This window comes from Caretta caretta, chromosome 8 (genome assembly GCF_965140235.1).
Source record: "Caretta caretta isolate rCarCar2 chromosome 8, rCarCar1.hap1, whole genome shotgun sequence".
Lineage (NCBI taxonomy): Eukaryota > Metazoa > Chordata > Testudines > Cheloniidae > Caretta > Caretta caretta.
In genome coordinates, this window is record NC_134213.1 from 105,984,493 (window position 1) to 106,002,694 (window position 18,202).

General features: G+C 44.6%; 1 protein-coding gene across 1 annotated transcript in view; it reads left to right on the forward strand.

Moving 5' to 3' along the window:
- The window catches only part of ZSWIM5 (zinc finger SWIM-type containing 5), a 153,630-nt gene that overhangs the window by 88,595 nt on the left and 46,833 nt on the right, over positions 1-18,202 (forward strand). Inside the window, exon 2 of the mRNA XM_048860517.2 lies at positions 17,411-17,767. Coding sequence (XP_048716474.2) covers positions 17,411-17,767 — 357 coding nt within the window. The remainder of the gene's footprint in view (positions 1-17,410; positions 17,768-18,202) is intronic.

An 18,202-nucleotide genomic window follows, 5' to 3' on the forward strand; every position in this document is an offset into this window, starting at 1 on the left:
TGGACCAGTTCCATGGAAGTTTTGGAATACCAAGACAGAGACCTTGAAGTGGCATTCAAAGTCTAGAGAATGGAGCACCTAAAACTCTTGACACTGTCCTGTGCTCTTTCCCCTGGAGAACTCCTCCAACACTGCCTCACTGGGTGAAAGAAGGTTGGGAAAAGCACCTTCCCTACATGATCCACACACGATGTAGAGTCCAAACTCAGCCGCCGCCTTTGGTTTGGGGTTTCCGAACACAGAAATTAACAGTGAGGTAAAGTTCAGCTTAAACCTTCTCTCCAAGCTCGGCTGCTTCTAGGGCCCTTCCTCTAAAGTACTCAAGCTAGATTGTCTCTCTAGAGCTACTCCCACCTTCCTTATCCCGATAGGATAACACACCACCAGCCTTGATGAGTTGTCAGAACCTGCAGCCACCAAGCAGGATCAGTGCTTGCTAACAGAGGGAGATTTGCCAAACAGACACTGCCAGCCAGTTACACTCATGTTCCGGACTAAGCATTGTCTATGCAGGGAAATTGACCACACGATCCTTTGCAGGATAAATTATTCCAGAATAGCTCTCAGAGTTGACACTGTATCTTGGAATAAAAGTCACTTTGGGTCCCATGTAGACCAGCCCTAATAGGCTGCAGAACTTCAGCTTTGAATAAAAAAAAGTAATTTAATTTTTTTTGCAATCCACTAATTTGTATTATTTATTTGGCTGGGGGGAGGGACTCCCATAATCAGAGTGAGACAAACTAATTTTTTCAAAGTTTTGCTGGTTTTTTTACAAGTAAAAATAAGCGTGTGGCTGAGATCTGCTAGGCCAAGTTTTCTTGCAAAGAGAATATTTATAGTTTGATTATCAATGGGCTTTATAAAAGAAATTTTAATGAAGCCTTCCCTTTAATGGTCCTGCTTCCCAACTTTCTCTCATTGCAAGGGACAGTTCAAATCTATCTCCACTGTATACAAATCTGATAACTCACCTCTTTCATTGGAACAGAGGAATGTTGGATTAGCTGTTCTGAGTCAGATTAGGTTCCATCTAGTTCGATATCCTGACTCCAGTAGGGGCCAGTGCCACGTGCTTGTGAGGAAGGTGGAACTGCAAATTATTTACTTCCAGTAATGCTCCGATAATTAACTGGTGGCTGTAGAAAACTTTGGTTGTATCCCTTTCAGTTGAGCAACTCAGAACTGTTGTGCGCTAAGTCTCTGTGTATTTCTTCATCTTGAGTACAGCGAGGGATACCAGGATCCCTTGCTCAGCGCTCATACAGCAGACATGTAGATTCGCTCAGTGGAGCTAGTCTTATAGGCCTTTCTTGTACACAGACTTCACTAGCCACATCACCAAGGTAGATTTTGAACGGCTCTCTCTCAACACTCCCACGCGTTCCTCTTCTCCAGACCCAGACTGGTACAATCATGCACAGGACCCAGTAGCTTCCCTGTATACAAAATATAATTCCCCTACCCGCATCCGAGCCCTTTTCTCACTCTGATTTTGGAGAACTGAAGTTGCAGAAATCAAATGAACGGCTAGGAAAAGCAAAATCTTCTAAATATAAATTGAAAAATAGTGTAGGTGGGGTAGGTTGGATTGATTTAAATCAAAATGATTTAAATCACTGATATTTATCATTATTTAAGTCATCAAGCATGTAACTTGATTTAAATAATTGATTTTAATTGTGTTTTGGATTTATACTTTTTAGTTATTTTCCTAAAGAAAGATTAATTCTCATTGGTTGGTAACCACTAACACATGTTGATTTGCAACTAAATACAGCCTTTACACTATATTTGTTGTCTCTTTTTGAGGACCAGGGTGATACACCGTATCTATGCATATTTGTTTAAGCAGCAATATAGTTTAATTTACATTTATTCAGATTCTTATTTTTTGCATATTTATTAAGTTAGAAAATGGTGAATGATACATGTCTAATTTACTTGATTAATTTTTTACTTGTGATTGGTTTCAAACTTTTTTTACATGGAAATTCAAATTCAATTAAAAATGCCCCATAATTAATTAAATGTGTTGGATACATAAGAAAGATTATCAAAAAGTTTTTCAAAACATGTCTTGCATTTAAAACTAACTGATGTATTAAACAAAGGAAGTGCCACCTGTAGTTAGTGAATTGAACTGATTGTTTCTGGTCACTATGTCCTTCAAGATTTTAGAACTAGTAGATCTCATTCTCTCATATGTAGGTTTTTATTCATAGACTGGAAGAGGAAAACAAGCTTTTCTGCTTTTTTAGCTCCCATTGAATGAATTGGTCATTGACCTGAACTAGTAGGATCAATTGAAATGAAGAAATATTCTCTCTTCACCTGTGGAAGAGGATTCTGCTGTCAAAAGTTGGTTTAGCACTTCAACTAAGGGCTTGTCTCCACTACCGGGGAGATGGACGCTGCTGCAATCGATGCAGCAGGGATCAATTTAGCGGGTCTAGTGAAGATCCATTAAATCGATGGCAGAGCGCTTTCCTTTCGGCCCTGGTACTCCAGCTCTCTGAGAAGAGTAAGGGAAGTTGAACGGAGAGCGTCTCCCATTGACTCAGCACCATGAAGACAGCGGGGTAAGTCGACCTAAGCTATGTTGACTTAAGTTGACTTACCCCTGTAGTGAAGACCAGCCCTAACTCTGGTTCCAGGGGCTTAGCTAGTGTTCAGTACTTTGACTTTCTGCTTAATACTGCTTAATATTATTGTTTGTATTTAATTTAAATTATTTTAATAGTTTATAATAAATTTAGACCTTACCATAGGTTGTCATCATTTCAAATTTGATTTTAAATGTTTTTTTAAAAAGATTTAATTTACATTTTAAAAATTGATATTTTGATTTATTTTTAAAGTCATCAATTTTTATCCACCCTGAGGTGAGGAGAGCGTTTCTGAGCATGAGTGTGACGTGTAGTGTATCTGAAACACAGGCCAATCAAGCCACCTCATGCTGTTCTTTATGTGTCATGGATGTTTTAGAAAAAAAGACTTCAATCTTAAATAATAAAAATGTGTTTGGTAGTATGCTCTGTAACAGAGCAGTTTGAAAAAAATCTATGGAAATATTGAAATTTTTGCAGTTTCCATTTTGTGGGCCTTAAAACAGATCCATGTCCATTTTTGAGTTTTTTTTCTTAATTTGTTTGTGAAAAATATGAATTTAAATTTTAACCCAAAATGTTATTAAAACAGCTATCAACATGGTGTGACAGGGTCGGGCCAGATGGCTACAGGAGAGTGATAGAAGGCAGATATATTAGCCCCAGGTTAAGTAAGTCCCTTTTCCCTGGGTAAGGTAATAGGGAAGGGTCCAGAACAATCAGGAACTTTCTGAAAACAAGGCAGACAGGCTGATTAGAACACCTGCAGCCAGTCAAGAAGCTGCTAGAATCAATTAAGGCAGGCTAATCAGGGCACCTGGGTTTAAAAAGGAGCTCACTTCAGTTTGTGGTGCGTGCGAGGAGCTGGGAGCAAGAGACACAAGAAGCTGAGAGTGAGAGGGCATACTATTGGAAGACCGAGAAGTACAAGCATTATCAGACATCAGGAGGGGGGTCCTGTGGTGAGAATAAAGAAGGTGTTGGGAGGAGGTTATGGGGAAGTAGCCCAGGGAGTTGTAGCTGTCACGCAGCTGTTCCAGGAGCCACTGTAGACAGCTGCAATCCACAGGGCCCTGGGCTGGAACCCGGAGTAGAGGGTGGGCCCGGGTTCTTCCATCCCCCCATCCCTACTTGATACCGGAGGAGTTGAACTGGACTGTGGGTTCCACCAGAGGGGAAGGTCTCTGGCCTGTTCCCCGATCCACTAAGTGGATCAGCAGAGACTATGGGGATTGTTGTTCTTCCTTTCCCCATGCTGGCCAGTGATGAGGCTAACTGAGTGAACAGCAGATTTGAGCCACGAAAGTGGCCAAACTGAGGGCTGCCGTGAACCTCTGAGGCGAGAAAATCCGCCAATAAGTGCAGGACCCACCAAGGCAGAGGAGGAACTTTGTCACAGTGGTTAGTGACATTTTTTCTTTGCCAAACCCTGGATTTTTGGTAACCACTATTTTTTAATAAAATATTGCCAAAATATTGAAAAAGTCATTTCTTGCATAATTCTTCATATTTGTAAAAGGACATTTTTAAACTCTCCTTTTGAGAAATGTTGACCAGGCTTTCTGTAATTCTAGGCTGCCTAACTGCTTCTTGTCTAACCGTGTAGGCTTCTGGAGGGCCAGAAAAACTGTACCAGAGAGCTTTCCCATACATTGAAGTACTGCTGTTTTTAAGGCCTGATATGGGAACTGCAGAGGGTGGTATCCATTCCTCTTCATTGGTATAAAATACCCCTTCCTGATCCCAACGGGTCACAATACATTGGACCCTTCCCCTGCTACTGGATGTACACCTCTGAGCCCTTTATTTTTGTTTTGTGTGGAGAGAAGAAGAGGCTTTCATGAAGGCTTGATTAGTATGTATTAGTTTTTTTTAAAGGCAGCTCTTTGGAAGTTGCTCTGATATTTGGAATAGCAGAATTAGTCTTCAGGTGCGTTAGTGGGCAGAGTGCAGTTGACCTGCAATGTGTGTAAGAAGTGCAGTTTGTCACATAATTCTGCTTCTCATCGCTTTCATACTCTTGCGTCAGACACCATTTCCTTTGAGTGAGTGTATGTGTGTGTGTGCGCGCATTTAACACTGTATTCTTGTATAGCAATATTAGACCCATCAGTGCTTTCCTGTTTCAGCGTCCTGTTATGTGGAGCTGGCATTTTCCAGTGCATTTTGAATTGTAACAATGGTTGACATTATTTCCCTTTCCTAGCAGCAGAGATGAGCGTATCCGAACTCTTGTGATTTTGGCAAAGGCAGCTGCAATTTGAAGATGACAACGTCTTATTTAATTGTGTTTTTAATTCTAAGTTGTTTTCCATTTGCACATCCCCCATATGCAGATCTGGATCAACCCTCTCATTTTCAGCCATGCTTACAAGCTGTCACCAAAGCACTCCTCTGGTTAGAGGCAAAGTATAAGCCTGTAAAGAGAACAAAAGGCCTGGTAAAGTTGCAGACACAGTAGGGAGGCTGTGTCTCCGAAAAGCAGGTCACCAATGAGAATGAGTGTATGGAATGAAAAGGATTTACCATGCTCTAAAGTAACTTCTTTCCCTACAAGAGGGTACATAGTGACAAGAGCGTAAACCAGGAGACTGGGACAATGGGTACAAGGAGACTATGATAGATTAACAGGGTTATGCAGACGTAACTCAATTTTTATTCAGACAGAGTTGCTGACGCTGGGGGTTTTCCCCCCGAAGAACAGCTCCTCTGAGCCGCTGTATGAGATCTGAATGCTTTTAGCCCTCTATGATTCCCTAAGCAAATCTGAACATGGACTACTGAGCCGTATTTGCATACTGCAGGTGTGACTCAGTTACAGTGACAGCCAGGGCGGCTGGGTTTGATTAAATTGTTTTACAATAAAATTGAAAGCTCTGTGCTAATTGGATCGGGGTTTGAAATTCCTGCTGCCCCAGACAGTTCAGGTGTGCTGGGTTAACAAGAGTGTCTAGTTTTTGCTTGATGGGGATCGTCAGTGGAAACGTCATTGTTTTTGAAAAGGAATCAGACATGGGTAGGCACTTTGCTTCAGCGTTTGGGATTATTTTTTGTGGTACTGAAGCGTTCTGTGGCGTATGCATGAATCACCATATTAAAAAGGCCACACAGAGAATGTCATTAGGTTTCAAACACACTGAAGATCAGGTATGCTGTAGCGGTAATGATTTTATGGATTGATAATAAGCAGTTTCTAATTAAAAACCTTTTATGTATTGTAAGCCAGTTCCTCAACTGGTGTAAATCTGGGTAGCTCCTCTGAAGTCAATAGAACTATGGCAGTTTACACCACCTCAGGATTTGGCCCTCTGTGTGTGTGGTGGCATTTTGTGTGACTCTTGGGTTGGATTCTTGCATATAGTAAAAATTTGTAACTTGGTCTGCTCCATTTTACAATCTTGATCAGTGTAAAACAGAACCTGGTTACTTGAACTTGTACCAGAAGTAAAATTTTTCTCATTAATGACTTCTCAAGACTTATAGCGAACCCTGGCAGCACCAAATGCATCTTTTGAGAAAAATATCAGAATAAGGTTTTTGCGTGAATTTATGAGACTGGATTAGGCATTCAGCCTTCCAATACATCCATTAATGAAAGCCAAGAGAAGGCTGAGCTGTGGTGATCTGCAAGCACACAAGCACTATTCTATATTGCCTTGATTCAAAGCAGCCATATTCCCCTGCTCTTTGTAGAAACTTATTACACAAACCAGTGTTCGTTTTTATTTTCTCTAGCTATTAAGGCTTGCTGTTCTTCAGATTAGACACCCCCATGAGGTAGAAATGTTAGTCCTGCAATATGGAACGCAGGCATGACTACATGTCACCTTTTAGGTATTACACAGGCGTATAATACGTCTTAGTGAAGACTTGCTCTATTTTTCCTTTATCCAAATTCTGGGTATTGTCTGTACTACTACAAAGCAGATATTCTGATGCAGCTTGCTTTGCTGATACACTAGTGCAGTTCATCAGGCTTGAAATTAGGAAAGGAAATCCATTGTGCAGCCAAGGTTTTGTTAGTTTTTTGTTGAATTTTTTTTCCTTACAAATCTATGTCATCTTTGCAGGAGACCATCTGATTTGGACGTCTGGGCAGAATAAAAATCCATTTGTCTAAGGGACGACTGATGGATGTTCTGGGTGATGCAGGAGATTTTGGAGGGTGGAGGAAGGAGAGACATCCCAGATTTTTAACAGACAACAAAGAACCTGGGGGTTGGGCAAGATAAGGGAACAATCTGAGTCTGATCTTCACTTTGTTTGAATTTTCTGGGAAAATGTCATTGACATGTAACATTGTCCTGGAGTACAGACTTTATTGAAAAGCTTCCAAGGCCTGGAGAGAAAAGAAAAGCTCGGTTTCAGGCTTCTAGATAAACAAACACCAAAAATCTTGTATGGATAATAGTGGGAAACACTGGAAAATTGAGTTAATACAAGGGCATCTGTGTATGTGAATGCTTGGGACAGGAAAGCTTCATTGTTCTTTAACTCTACTAATGCTGGAACAGATGGGAAGCGAAGGCCACTTCACGCATTAGCTGGCTCAGATAAAGAGCAAAACAGAGAAGGGCCCTTGTGGCTGATTAGAGGTTAACAGGAATAGAAACCAGCGGATTGACTCTTGATTTGCAGGAGGTGTTCTGGGATAGGAGCAGATGGCCCGGAGAGCGGAGAGCGTCCCTCCAGCTTACTCAGCTGCTAAGAGAAGCTTACCATGACCTCTAGTACAAACAAGTCTACATACATCTCAGTTTAAAGCCACAGTGTAAATTTCTTACCTCCGCTCCGCCCCTCCCGGATTGCAGTCTCTTTCTTAGGTCTGCAATTGTTTGTGCTTCCTGTTTATTGGGCGCGCGCGCGCGTGTGTGTGTGTGTGTGTGTGTGTACACGTGTAAAGATGGTATGTGCTGCATGTTCCTCTGCATGTTGGATAACATTCTAACAGAACCTTTCTAATTCAGCCTCATCCCTTTGTTACTCTCCTGAGGTTTTGCTGACCAACACAGTTCCTCAAGGTATTATCTTAATGGCTTATTGTGCTCTGGGAATCTTGAGCTTGCTTTGTTGGGTGTTAAGGGAGGGGGAAAAAAAGAAATATGAAATAAATAAAGTGGGTTCTTGCAGCTGAGAAAAGGGCCAGCCTCCCACACCATGCAAGGGACCTGCACGATAGGGTCTCACCAGATCACAGCCCCATTTGTCACAGGAGGAAATTGCTTTCTAAGGGAAAAGGCTGAAATTCATATGAGCCATCTCTTCTCTAATTAGATCTCTAACCACTGATTTTGTGTTTTGCCAGACAGAAATTACAATTGATTCAGCTTTTTCTCTTTCCGTTTTTTTGCTGAAAAGACACATTTTCTATATGTGTGGCAACACCTGCCTAGGGCGCCTCTGTGAATCCCGAGAAATCAAAAGAGCAACAAGAAAAGTGGGTTTAATTGCACACATCTTCAGCGGAGCTTTCTTGCACTTGACGAACAAAAGGCCATCCCTGTGCTGTTTGAATGGAGCCTGGGAGGGCTGTACGGAGAAGTACTCTCCATTACTTCGGAGGCAGATGATCCACTTTGCTGGAGCATTGTCATGTGCAAATGAGTTCACCAGCCCGTCTTCTTTCCAACTGCAAGGTCAGGGACAGAGCAATTGTCAATTTCAGCTGGCTGGAGCAATTGATCTATTAGCTAGAAAGCTTTCTGAGAGTTTGCTAACCTCCCTTTCTCATTGCACGCACACACACAGACTTTCTACAAAGCATGTGTACACATTACAAATATTGACTGGTTTAGGTTAACCCTGGGAACGTTGCTGTTGTGTTTTCTGTCTTGGAAATGTGTCCAAGAGTGGGTTATAAATAACACTCTGTGCTGCAATTATTATTCATTGCTAGTTATTGGTTTCACCCCATGGAAGAACAAATGGTTTTTCCACTATGAGTTTGTGCTGCAGTCAGTGTGTGTTTATTAAAATCACTAAGGAGCCTGGATTCAGTTTAGTTTAAAATACCTTTCCGCGACAGCTTGGAAATGCTGAAATATTTTGGGTCACGTTAACCCTGTTTATATGACTCATGTTGAGGGTTGCAACTAATCCTGGACACATCTGCTGAGTCCCATAAATATCCATGTCTTCTTTCCCGTTTGTTTTTCCAAGTATTTGTCTGTCTGAAGGTTGGGAGTCTTGACAGTCTTGCATACTGCAAAACATCTGCTTATTCACTGGCAAGTCCTTCTGCAGATCGCAGCACACTGCCTCATAATTGACCTTAACTCTGACTTAGAAGGGCAGCATCTCTGGGGAAGGAGGGGCAGGACAGTAAAGACAGTTTAAGCATCCCTCTTCTCTAAGGTTGATGACAAAGGATAGGGTAAAGTCCAGCCGATGCCAAATCAACCTCATCCAGGAAAAGCCATATGATGCATGCCTTTCTTGTCCATTTATCACTATTACATGCCTGCTTTCCAGTCAGCTTGGTAATTGGACAGCGGCCTGTTGTGCTGCAAACGAAGATCTGAAATTGGGTTAGTCTGATTAGATGTGGGTTCTTGGGAGCTGGGCGCATGGGGTAAGATGATATGCTTTGTAAGAGTGAAGGAGAGAGGCCGTGCAGCTGCCCGCCCCAACAGCCGCTCTTTGTTGGCCAGCACGCAAAGAGAAATTACTGAGGGTTTCTGGAAGCAGCATAAATTGACTTTCTCTTCGGTTACTAACATTGATCTTAAAGGTGCTTTCCCAGAATATTGGCCTGGTAGCTATGCAGTTACTTGACATTTTAACGTACTGGTCTAGTAGCAAAAAATATATATATACTCTGTGTGTGTGTGTGTGTGTGTGTGTGTGTGTGTGAATAAATCAATCTCATCTTGTCATTTCAAGCTAGTATCCAACATGGCCGTCTCGTTCAGTGAAACAGGTGGGGTTACGTGCCTGACACCGGAGAGACTCCAACTTCCCTGCTTTTACGCAGGAGCGACGCTGCCGAGAAGAACACTTTAAGTTCTGTGATGGAGGGAGTCTCTACAGAACACTGAAGTGCCTCTGAGAGGCATCTGGGTCAGCATTTCCCCGTCAGCTGGCTCTTGTTTGGTCCTAGCTATGGCAGTGAAGCAGCAAAGCAGCTTGACCCTTTGCTACCCAGGTGTCATGAATCTGAATCCCAGAGTGGCTAGAACGGTGCCATAACAAGACAGCCCGTTTCCCGGAGCTTGGTTTCTGTCAGGCAGTGCATGTTGGTCCTATGCCAAATTCTGGGAATGGTTTGGCCTTGATAAATGCTGACTAAAGGGATTGTGCTGCTGCTTTGTGGGAGACAAACGAATGCGCCGTCTTGCAAGATCTAGCAAATCAAAGAACAAATGTTCCCAAGTGGGATAACAGTTTAAATCTGGTTAGTCGGGGAGTGACGCAGAGTCTACGGTAGAGGTTGGAACTGAACCCAGGTCTCCGGAGTCCAAGTCAGGTGCTTTAACAGCTTCTCACGTTTTTCCAACCTCTGCATGCGGCACAGACCCTAGAGGGGGTGGAGAGTAAGCATGGGTTACACTTGTTTCTTCGACTGCAGCTTCCTATGCTTTGTCTCAGGTGAATTTGGTTTGGAAAGTTTGAGCAAAATCAGTTGAGCTATATTGGAGTTGTACAGGCATCAAAACGTATGTTCTGCTACTTGCGTAATTCACAATCCTCTTCAGGTAGAAACTTCAGATTTTTATATATTCGCTTACTTTTGTAGCTCTTCTGGGGGTTGAAATATAATCCAAGACCATCAGCTCAGTGGTTTTAAAGTAACAAACATTCTATGTTTGATAAACGTCATCTGTGTGCGTCGACTTTATATTTTGTGCTTTTAAATGGGTTTGTTAAGGATCCCACCATTAGAGATGCGTTTGTAAAGATCTTGCCAAATTGAACATTCAGATTTTCTTAAAACTTCATTTTTGAGATCTACAAAATAAGAGAATTTGGCCGTTTCTGACTGCAGCTGTCTTTGAGTTTGTAGCATGAATAAGTTGGGTTGCAGACAGCTGGGTTTGCAGAACTCTGGTGAAGGACTCCATCCATGGTGGTGAAACTGGAGGAGTGTGTAAGCACCTGTGGTTGGATAGATCTACAGATCAAGGGATTTAGCATGGCTTTTAAGGTCACTTGTGTTGACACCTCAGTGGTCTTGTCTCACTTTCAACCTTTCCTATGTTTGAACAAACGGTGAAAGTCAGCTATCTCGATTCTTCACAACTGTCAGAACACTGTCAAGTTTTGTTGTATATAGAGCAGCCATGACAGAGATGCCATTTGGGACAGAAAGAGTACCTCATCCTAGGCTGATGTCCAGATCATGATGCTCCTGGGTCCTCCAGGCCAGGAAATCAAACCCCAGGTGAATATGCATCTTCTACTAGGTCTCTTTGTAGGGACGATACATACACATAGTGAGAGCTTGCTAGAAACACACAGAGATGGAACTCCACTCTACCCTTTCCTGAATTTGTTTTATTCTGCAGATGTCATAGCAGAGTAAAGCTGCTGCACAAAGCCAGCTGCTTGTGATCAGTTTGGGAAGGGGGAATTTCTCTCTTCTGGATGCTGCATACAGGTTAGCGCCCTGGTGCAGGAAGTTTAAGTAGTTCTGCTTTATGTGGCCCACTATCCCCAATCCATTTGGTAGGTAAATAGAGTTTATTTAGGAAGGAGATCTACTAATCCCTCTCTGTGTGATTTAAACATTTGCAGCTCTGCTTAGTACAAACTTTATACAAGCCTTATTTAAACACCCTTAACCATTCTGTGACCTAGCAGTGACCTGCTGAAGCAAGTTTGATGAATCTATATATGGAGCATGAATTTTGTGTTATAAATTGGGTAGTATCCATAGTATTTTGAGCCTTAGTATAAATATTTGGGGTGTTGTAATGGGGGCAGGGAGGAAGCAGGTTATGAGAAACTGTAGCTGTTTCTTAGGCAAGTCAAGCTTGGATGAAATTTGACAGGACCTTAATTACGACTGAGAGACTTAATTTTTTCATGATTTTCAAATCCTGGCACTGTCACTGTGCTGGCAGCAAATCAAACACTAAGTTAGTTTGTGTTAAATGCATGCTTGGAACAGAAGATAAAGTCCTAGATAAGCATTAAACTGTAGGAACTTCTTAAACTGAACTGCGGGGGGAGAACACGGAGCCAAATATAGGTCTCTTCGGCGTTACCTGATCCAGATTTGAGCAACAAAGAGAAACAGAAAATGACCTCTCTTGTAGGGTGTCCGTTTTTCAGCATGATCAAGACCCTCCATTTACAGCAAGAGAATACTGCTATGTTGTGGTCGAAGTGGAATGCATATAACTCTGCCAAATAGGTTAGAAAATGTTACCCAGCAGCCATTAAAAAGACATTCGCCAAATAGCAGAAGATGAGAGGATTGGCATACTTTGAGTAGGCGGCGTTTGTGGAGGGGAGTGGGATATGGGTCATAGGGGGTTGACTGTGGGGTTACTAGGGTTTGTAACTGTAGCAGGTAAGTGTTGTGTTATTGGGCAGGCAGCAACATTATATGTTGGGAGCCAGGGACAGGTGCTTAAATAGAGAATTAAATAAATAGAACAAGCAAAAGCTGTATCCTTTAACCAACACCCTAATTCCAGAGCTCCTCATCCCTATAGCAACCACCCTCTCATCAAGTTCCCGCCCCGAGGAGTGAGGGCAGTGGGAGCTGGAGCCATGACAGCCTGGTGGGTCCCCAGCCTTGCTGCTGGTCTGTCTGAATCAGCAAAAAGAAAAGGAGGACTTGTGGCACCTTAGAGACTAACCAATTTATTTGAGCATAAGCTTTCGTGAGCTACAGCTCACTTCATCGGATCAGGAGGGGTTGCCTCTTGCATTAGGCTTGGATGTTTCTCCCACTGGCTTACAGAACATGAAGGAACTGTGGGTAGCTGCAGGTTTTCCTAGCTCTAATGTAAATATTCCCAAATAACTCTGCCTCTGTGGCCAATTCTTCTCTCTAGCCATGTTTAATTTCCAGCTAAGCTTATGATAAATATTTTGTATAGCGTTTCTAGTTTATTTTACATAGACCTGCTGCCGTGACAGCTAGAATCTAAACTGACACTTAAGGCTCTAACGCCAGATTAACTTGGCAGATGCTGGCATATTAAATGGTCTTATTTGCTATGAAAATATAGGACCTGAATTGAGCTCACTCTTCTCCTTAGCTTCACTTCAGTAGCAGACAGTTGATGGCAGGGTACGATGCTCCTCAGGGTCTCTGGTTTGGATTGGCACCTCGTATGCATAGAAGCTACAGAGAATCTCAGCTTAGATTGCCTGTTTGTTTCCCGGTCCAGTGTCTCTATGCGGAGGCTGGAGACCAAGCCCTCAGCCTGGCTTTCCACCAAGGGTGTGGAACGTACTGGCTTTCTGTCCACTAGTGGCCAGACTGTGACCAAGCTTCACTGAGAGAGGTCAGGTAGCAACCGTAGTTCCATGTCCCAGTGCAGGGGTCCAGTTATGACCTGGTTCCCAAGTGAACGTGAGTCACACCATTGTGCTGGAAATGGCCCACCTTGATTATCATACACATTGTAAGGAGAGTCATCACTTTAGATAAGCTATTACCAACAGGAGAGTGGGTTTGTGTGTGTGTGGAAAAAAGGCAGGGGGGGGGGGAGAAAACCTGGATTTGTGCTGGAAATGGCCCACCTTGATTATCATACACATTGTAAGGAGAGTGATCACTTTTGATACGCTATTACCAACAAGAGAGTGGGTTTGTGGGGGGCGGGTGGGTGGGGAGAAAACCTGGATTTGTGCTGGAAATGGCCCAACTTGATTATCATACACATTGTAAAGAGAGTGATCACTTTAGATAAGCTATTACCAGCAGGAGAGTGGGGTGGGGGGAGAGAAAACCTTTTGTAGTGGTAAACACCCATTTTTTCATGGTTTGTATGTATAAGAACATCTTCTGTATTTTCCACAGCATGCATCTGATGAAGTGAGCTGTAGCTCACGAAAGCTTATGCTCAAATAAATTGGTTAGTCTCTAAGGTGCCACAAGTCCTCCTTTTCTTTTTGCGAATACAGACTAACACGGCTGTTACTCTGAAACCATTCATACTCATCACAAAACCACCAACACTGTTCAGTAGCGGCTGCCCAGGGCCAGAAATGCCACCCGCTCAAAATGGAGGCTGCTTTTACAGCGGTGCATGCAAGAAGCTTGCATCCAGAGCGGTCACACCCTTGCTTTCACACATGTTAAAGTAACTCACATTACCCATTTCTGGGCCCAGATTCAAACCACAGTTATACCTGTGTAAAGTAAGTAGCTCTTAAGTTAGTGGAGTTCCTCTGGATTTACACCAGTTAACTGATGATGCCCTGCCCCAAGGTCCCTGTAAAGCAAAGCGTTTTAAGGCAGCATTTATAGCTAATAATTGGTCTCAAAGTTTGGGGTTTGTTTTTTTAATTATAAAGAACTTTATTTCACGTCCTTTTAACTCATTCAAAAAATAAAGTGGAAGGAGCTGGCAGTGAAACTGAGGAGCTGGCCAAGTACCGCAGACCGAAGATGTGGTAAAACATTAACACTTTGGAGTTTATCCTGGGGATTTATGTGGCACGGCTGTGCCAGAATGGATTCGTGTGGAGTTAGGGGCCAGTCGGTTAGTTAATACACCGCCCCCTCTGGCTCTCTGCATAGATCTCAACACCATGCTCAGTCCTGAGTGGAAGTGAGAGACAGAGGAAGCCTGGTCCAGCCTTCCTATTTTTGAAATTGGATGTTACCAAATTAGCTGATTTTATTGACCACCTGGACTGGGTTTTAGTCGATCCAAATGGCTGAGGTCTGCTGAACAGGTCTGTTTTCTCCCCCTGGTTCTGAAGTGAAAGCAGGCCTCCTTGACACTTAATCAGATTCAAATGTGGGGTTTGGCCTTGCTTTAAAGAGCCTGGCAGTGAATAGCCGGTTTTGATGCCATTTATTAAAAACCTCTGGTAGAATTTGTCTCGGAAAGCCTTTGTGAGGGTTGGCAAACGCACAAGGGTTTTATGCCGTTAATGTATTTTAATCTCTCTCTCTCGTCGCTAATTGTAACCCTTTCAGCCGTCTGCCGCCTGCTTCAGGGGGATGGGAGGCCCCGGGGAGACTTCCATTGAAACAGGTTCTTAACAGGGCTCTGGTGACACAGGCAAAGTGAGCATCCTCCCTGGGGAGGGAGGCCAGGGCTGTGATCGAGGTGCACAGGACCATGAGTTGGGTTCTCGAGTACCACACCGGGCTCCAACATAGGCATACAGGGTGACCCTGGGCAAGTCAATTAACCTTCCTATGCGCAGGGAGGAGAGGAAGTAAATACACTTCGCAGATCATTCATTTTGCCTTCCAGCTCCCCTCTCTGCTGCTCCCCCGTGGAGGTAGGTTAGGATTGTTGGCCAGGACTTCCCAAGGTGACTGGTGATTTTGGGTGCCCAGCATGAGACACCTTAAATGGGCCTGATTTTTGGAAGATGGGTGCTCAGCACTTTGTTCCAGTGGGGCCCTTAAAAAGTGCATCAAGTTGGGCCTGCAGAATCACAAGTCTCTTCTGCAAACGTTGGCCTGTAATCCTTACCTGCCTCCTCAGGTGTGTGGGGGCGCTGTGAGGCGAAAGACCAAATGCCTTGTTTGTGAAGCACAGGGAGTTACTCTGCTGGCAGGCTCTGTCATTCCCAAGTATGGCTGGTCATTTCCTTTGGTAGCTTTCTTGTGCAAAGAGCTCCCTGACAGACGCTGGGATTTCTTAGCTACCGTCTTAATTTCAAAAGCAGATGGATGAATGTACAATCTTCTCTCCACAACTTCACGCCCCTTTGTGTGAAGCACCGTCCTTGCCAGGCACTGAAAGACCTTCCTTCCCTGAAATCCCCATTTCTCACCCCTTGTTTTCTCTGGCTGATCTTGTCTTTTATTTACATGTCTGAGACTTAATTATTTGTCCTGTTCCTTTCTAAATTGGGGGGGTGGGGAGAGAGAATATTCTTGGCATGAGGGACCTTGTTGTCAGAGGCGTTTGCAATGTGCCGTGTAGACCTGCCGAGCCTTGATCACAAACAACAGGGCATATTTATTCCTCTGCTTCTGGCTCCTTAGAATCGGTGGTGCTCTTGGTTTTAAGAGCCACCAGGCCTTTTCCCAGTTGACCCGGGAGATGTGAGTGTGTTCTCTAGTTAACAAATGAGCGTTTTGGTTAGGAAGTGCAGCTCAGTAATGTTAAATCCTGCCTGTGTCTGTGAATATTAAGGGTTCGACACAGTGTGGTTGACAGGCAGAACATTGTGTAGCTGTAGAACAGAAATTCCATTGCAGCTCGGTTCCCCAGCTCTGAGAGGGATGTAATTCATTGAACAAACAAACATGGGTTTAAAGTTCATGGAGAGGCAGACAATGCTGCCAAGCTGTACGTGTAAGCCACCTTTTCTTGACAGAGGGTCAGTCCCCTGCATTGTTTGTTCCAGCCCTTTTGAAAAGTGTGTTTTTCCTGTGATAGCTGAAAGCAACCTGGCTGGTTGAGAGACTGAACAGGAGCCTACATGGTGTTAAAATATATCCTTGTCGGGGAAACGGAACGTACTGGTCAGTTCCTCTTAATCCCAACGCATGTGGGTTGTACCAGTCGCCTAAATAAGACCACACCGGGCATGCAGGGCTTACTTGTGTGAGTAAGTGTTGGCATGATTGGGCCCTGTATCCTTCGGGAAATTCAGAGATGGCAGTTGGAAGAATGGATATGGCACAGAATTGCTCTACTTTTCTCTTTAGACTCGGCTGTTAAATGAAGCTGCTGACGGCCTGTTTGGGTGTTTAACGTGTGTCTGTGCAGATAGTCATTTCAGAGTATAGCCACCCGCTTGGCATCTGTCTGAGCAGAGCTGTTTGTAGCTTTCCAATGGGGAGTGTATGTTACAGGTCCTCTTCAGCCAGCGGGGACAATAGCAACAGGCACATACTGAGGAAGATTCATTCCGGAGCAGCATCTGTGTATTTTGTTTTGGATCATATAAGCTGAACACCCCGGAGACAGGACCTGGTGATTATAGAGCTGTGTGCAGGGGTGGAGAGGGGCATCAGTTCCGCAGAGCTGGCAGTTTCTTGGACCCAAGGTGTAACTGATGAGAATGTCGTTGTCCTGGAATGAGGCAGGACGATGCAGCATCCTACCTATCGAGGTATCGCTGCTCCCCTCCAATCGGCCCTCTGCCAACTCGTTCAGTTCTCGGATACCTTTGTGGTTTCTCCCAGGCTGGGCCACGTGCTTGGCAGGCACTCCCCAGAAACCCACAAAGCCACCTCGGTATCCATCTTCAAATGCCGCCTCAAAACTCCTTCACCCTGGCTCCTACCAAACCTTGGCCACAGTTAAGCTGCTGGTAGGCAGAGATGACTGCCCGTCGTGCTGACCGATATTGTCTCATTCGTTCCCTGGGCTCCCCCGTCCGTCTGCATGTGTCCATCTGTCCTCCCTTGCCTTATGTTTAGATTATAAGCTCCTTGGGGCAGGAACTGTCTGTTCTGTTTCTACAGCACCTGGCAGGGTGGGGCTCCGGTCCATGACTACGGCTCCTCGGAGCTACAATAATACAAATAATAATGCAGTCCGTAGACTCAGTCCTCACCAAACAGTGACATTTTGGGTGATGGTGTTTGGAATGCACAGACGCTTGCCGATACTCATTCCATCAGCATTCCAGAGCGCGATTGTGTTGGTGGCCATTTGCAAAGCTAAAATTGCCTCTCTTGATTTTTTCCCCCTCTCTCCCAGGATTCCACCTGAGCGGGACAGTAACTGAGCCGGCAACGGCGACAGAACCAGAGATGACCTACAGAGTCGCCATCAGCTTCGACCGCTGCAAGATCACTTCTGTGACGTGCGGCTGTGGGAACAAGGACATCTTCTACTGCGCACACGTGGTGGCGCTCTCGCTGTACAGGATCCGCAAGCCAGAGCAGGTCAAACTCCGTCTTCCCATCTCAGAGACCCTTTTCCAGATGAACAGGGACCAGCTACAAAAGTTTGTTCAGTATTTAATCACAGAACACCACACCGAGGTACTGCCGACTGCCCAGAAACTGGCAGATGACATCCTGTCCTCCAACTCTGAGATCAACCAAACGCATGGTAATTCTTACTGCTTGTTTGATGACTTGCAGCATAGGCGCCGACTTCTGCTCCTGCCAGTGAGTGCTTGACCCCCCTCTGCCCCCGGCCCTGCCCCGTCTCCACCCCTTCCCCGCCCCCATTCCAACCCCTTCCCCAAAGTCCCCAACCCAACTCCCCCCCCGCCCCTATTCCGACTCCTTCCCCAAATCCCTGCCCCACCTCTTCCCCCCCGCCTCCTCCCCTGAACACGCCACATTCCCGCTTCTCCCACTCCCTCCAAGCATGCCGCCAAACAGCTATTTGGCGGTGGCAAGGCAGGAAGTGCTGGGAGGTAGGCAGCGGAGCAGGGACGTGGCATGCTCAGGGCAGACAGCGGAGGAGGAGAGGGGGGTCGGGGGGAGCTTGGCTGCTGGTGGGTGTAGAGTACCCACGAATTTTTCCCCGTGGGTGCTC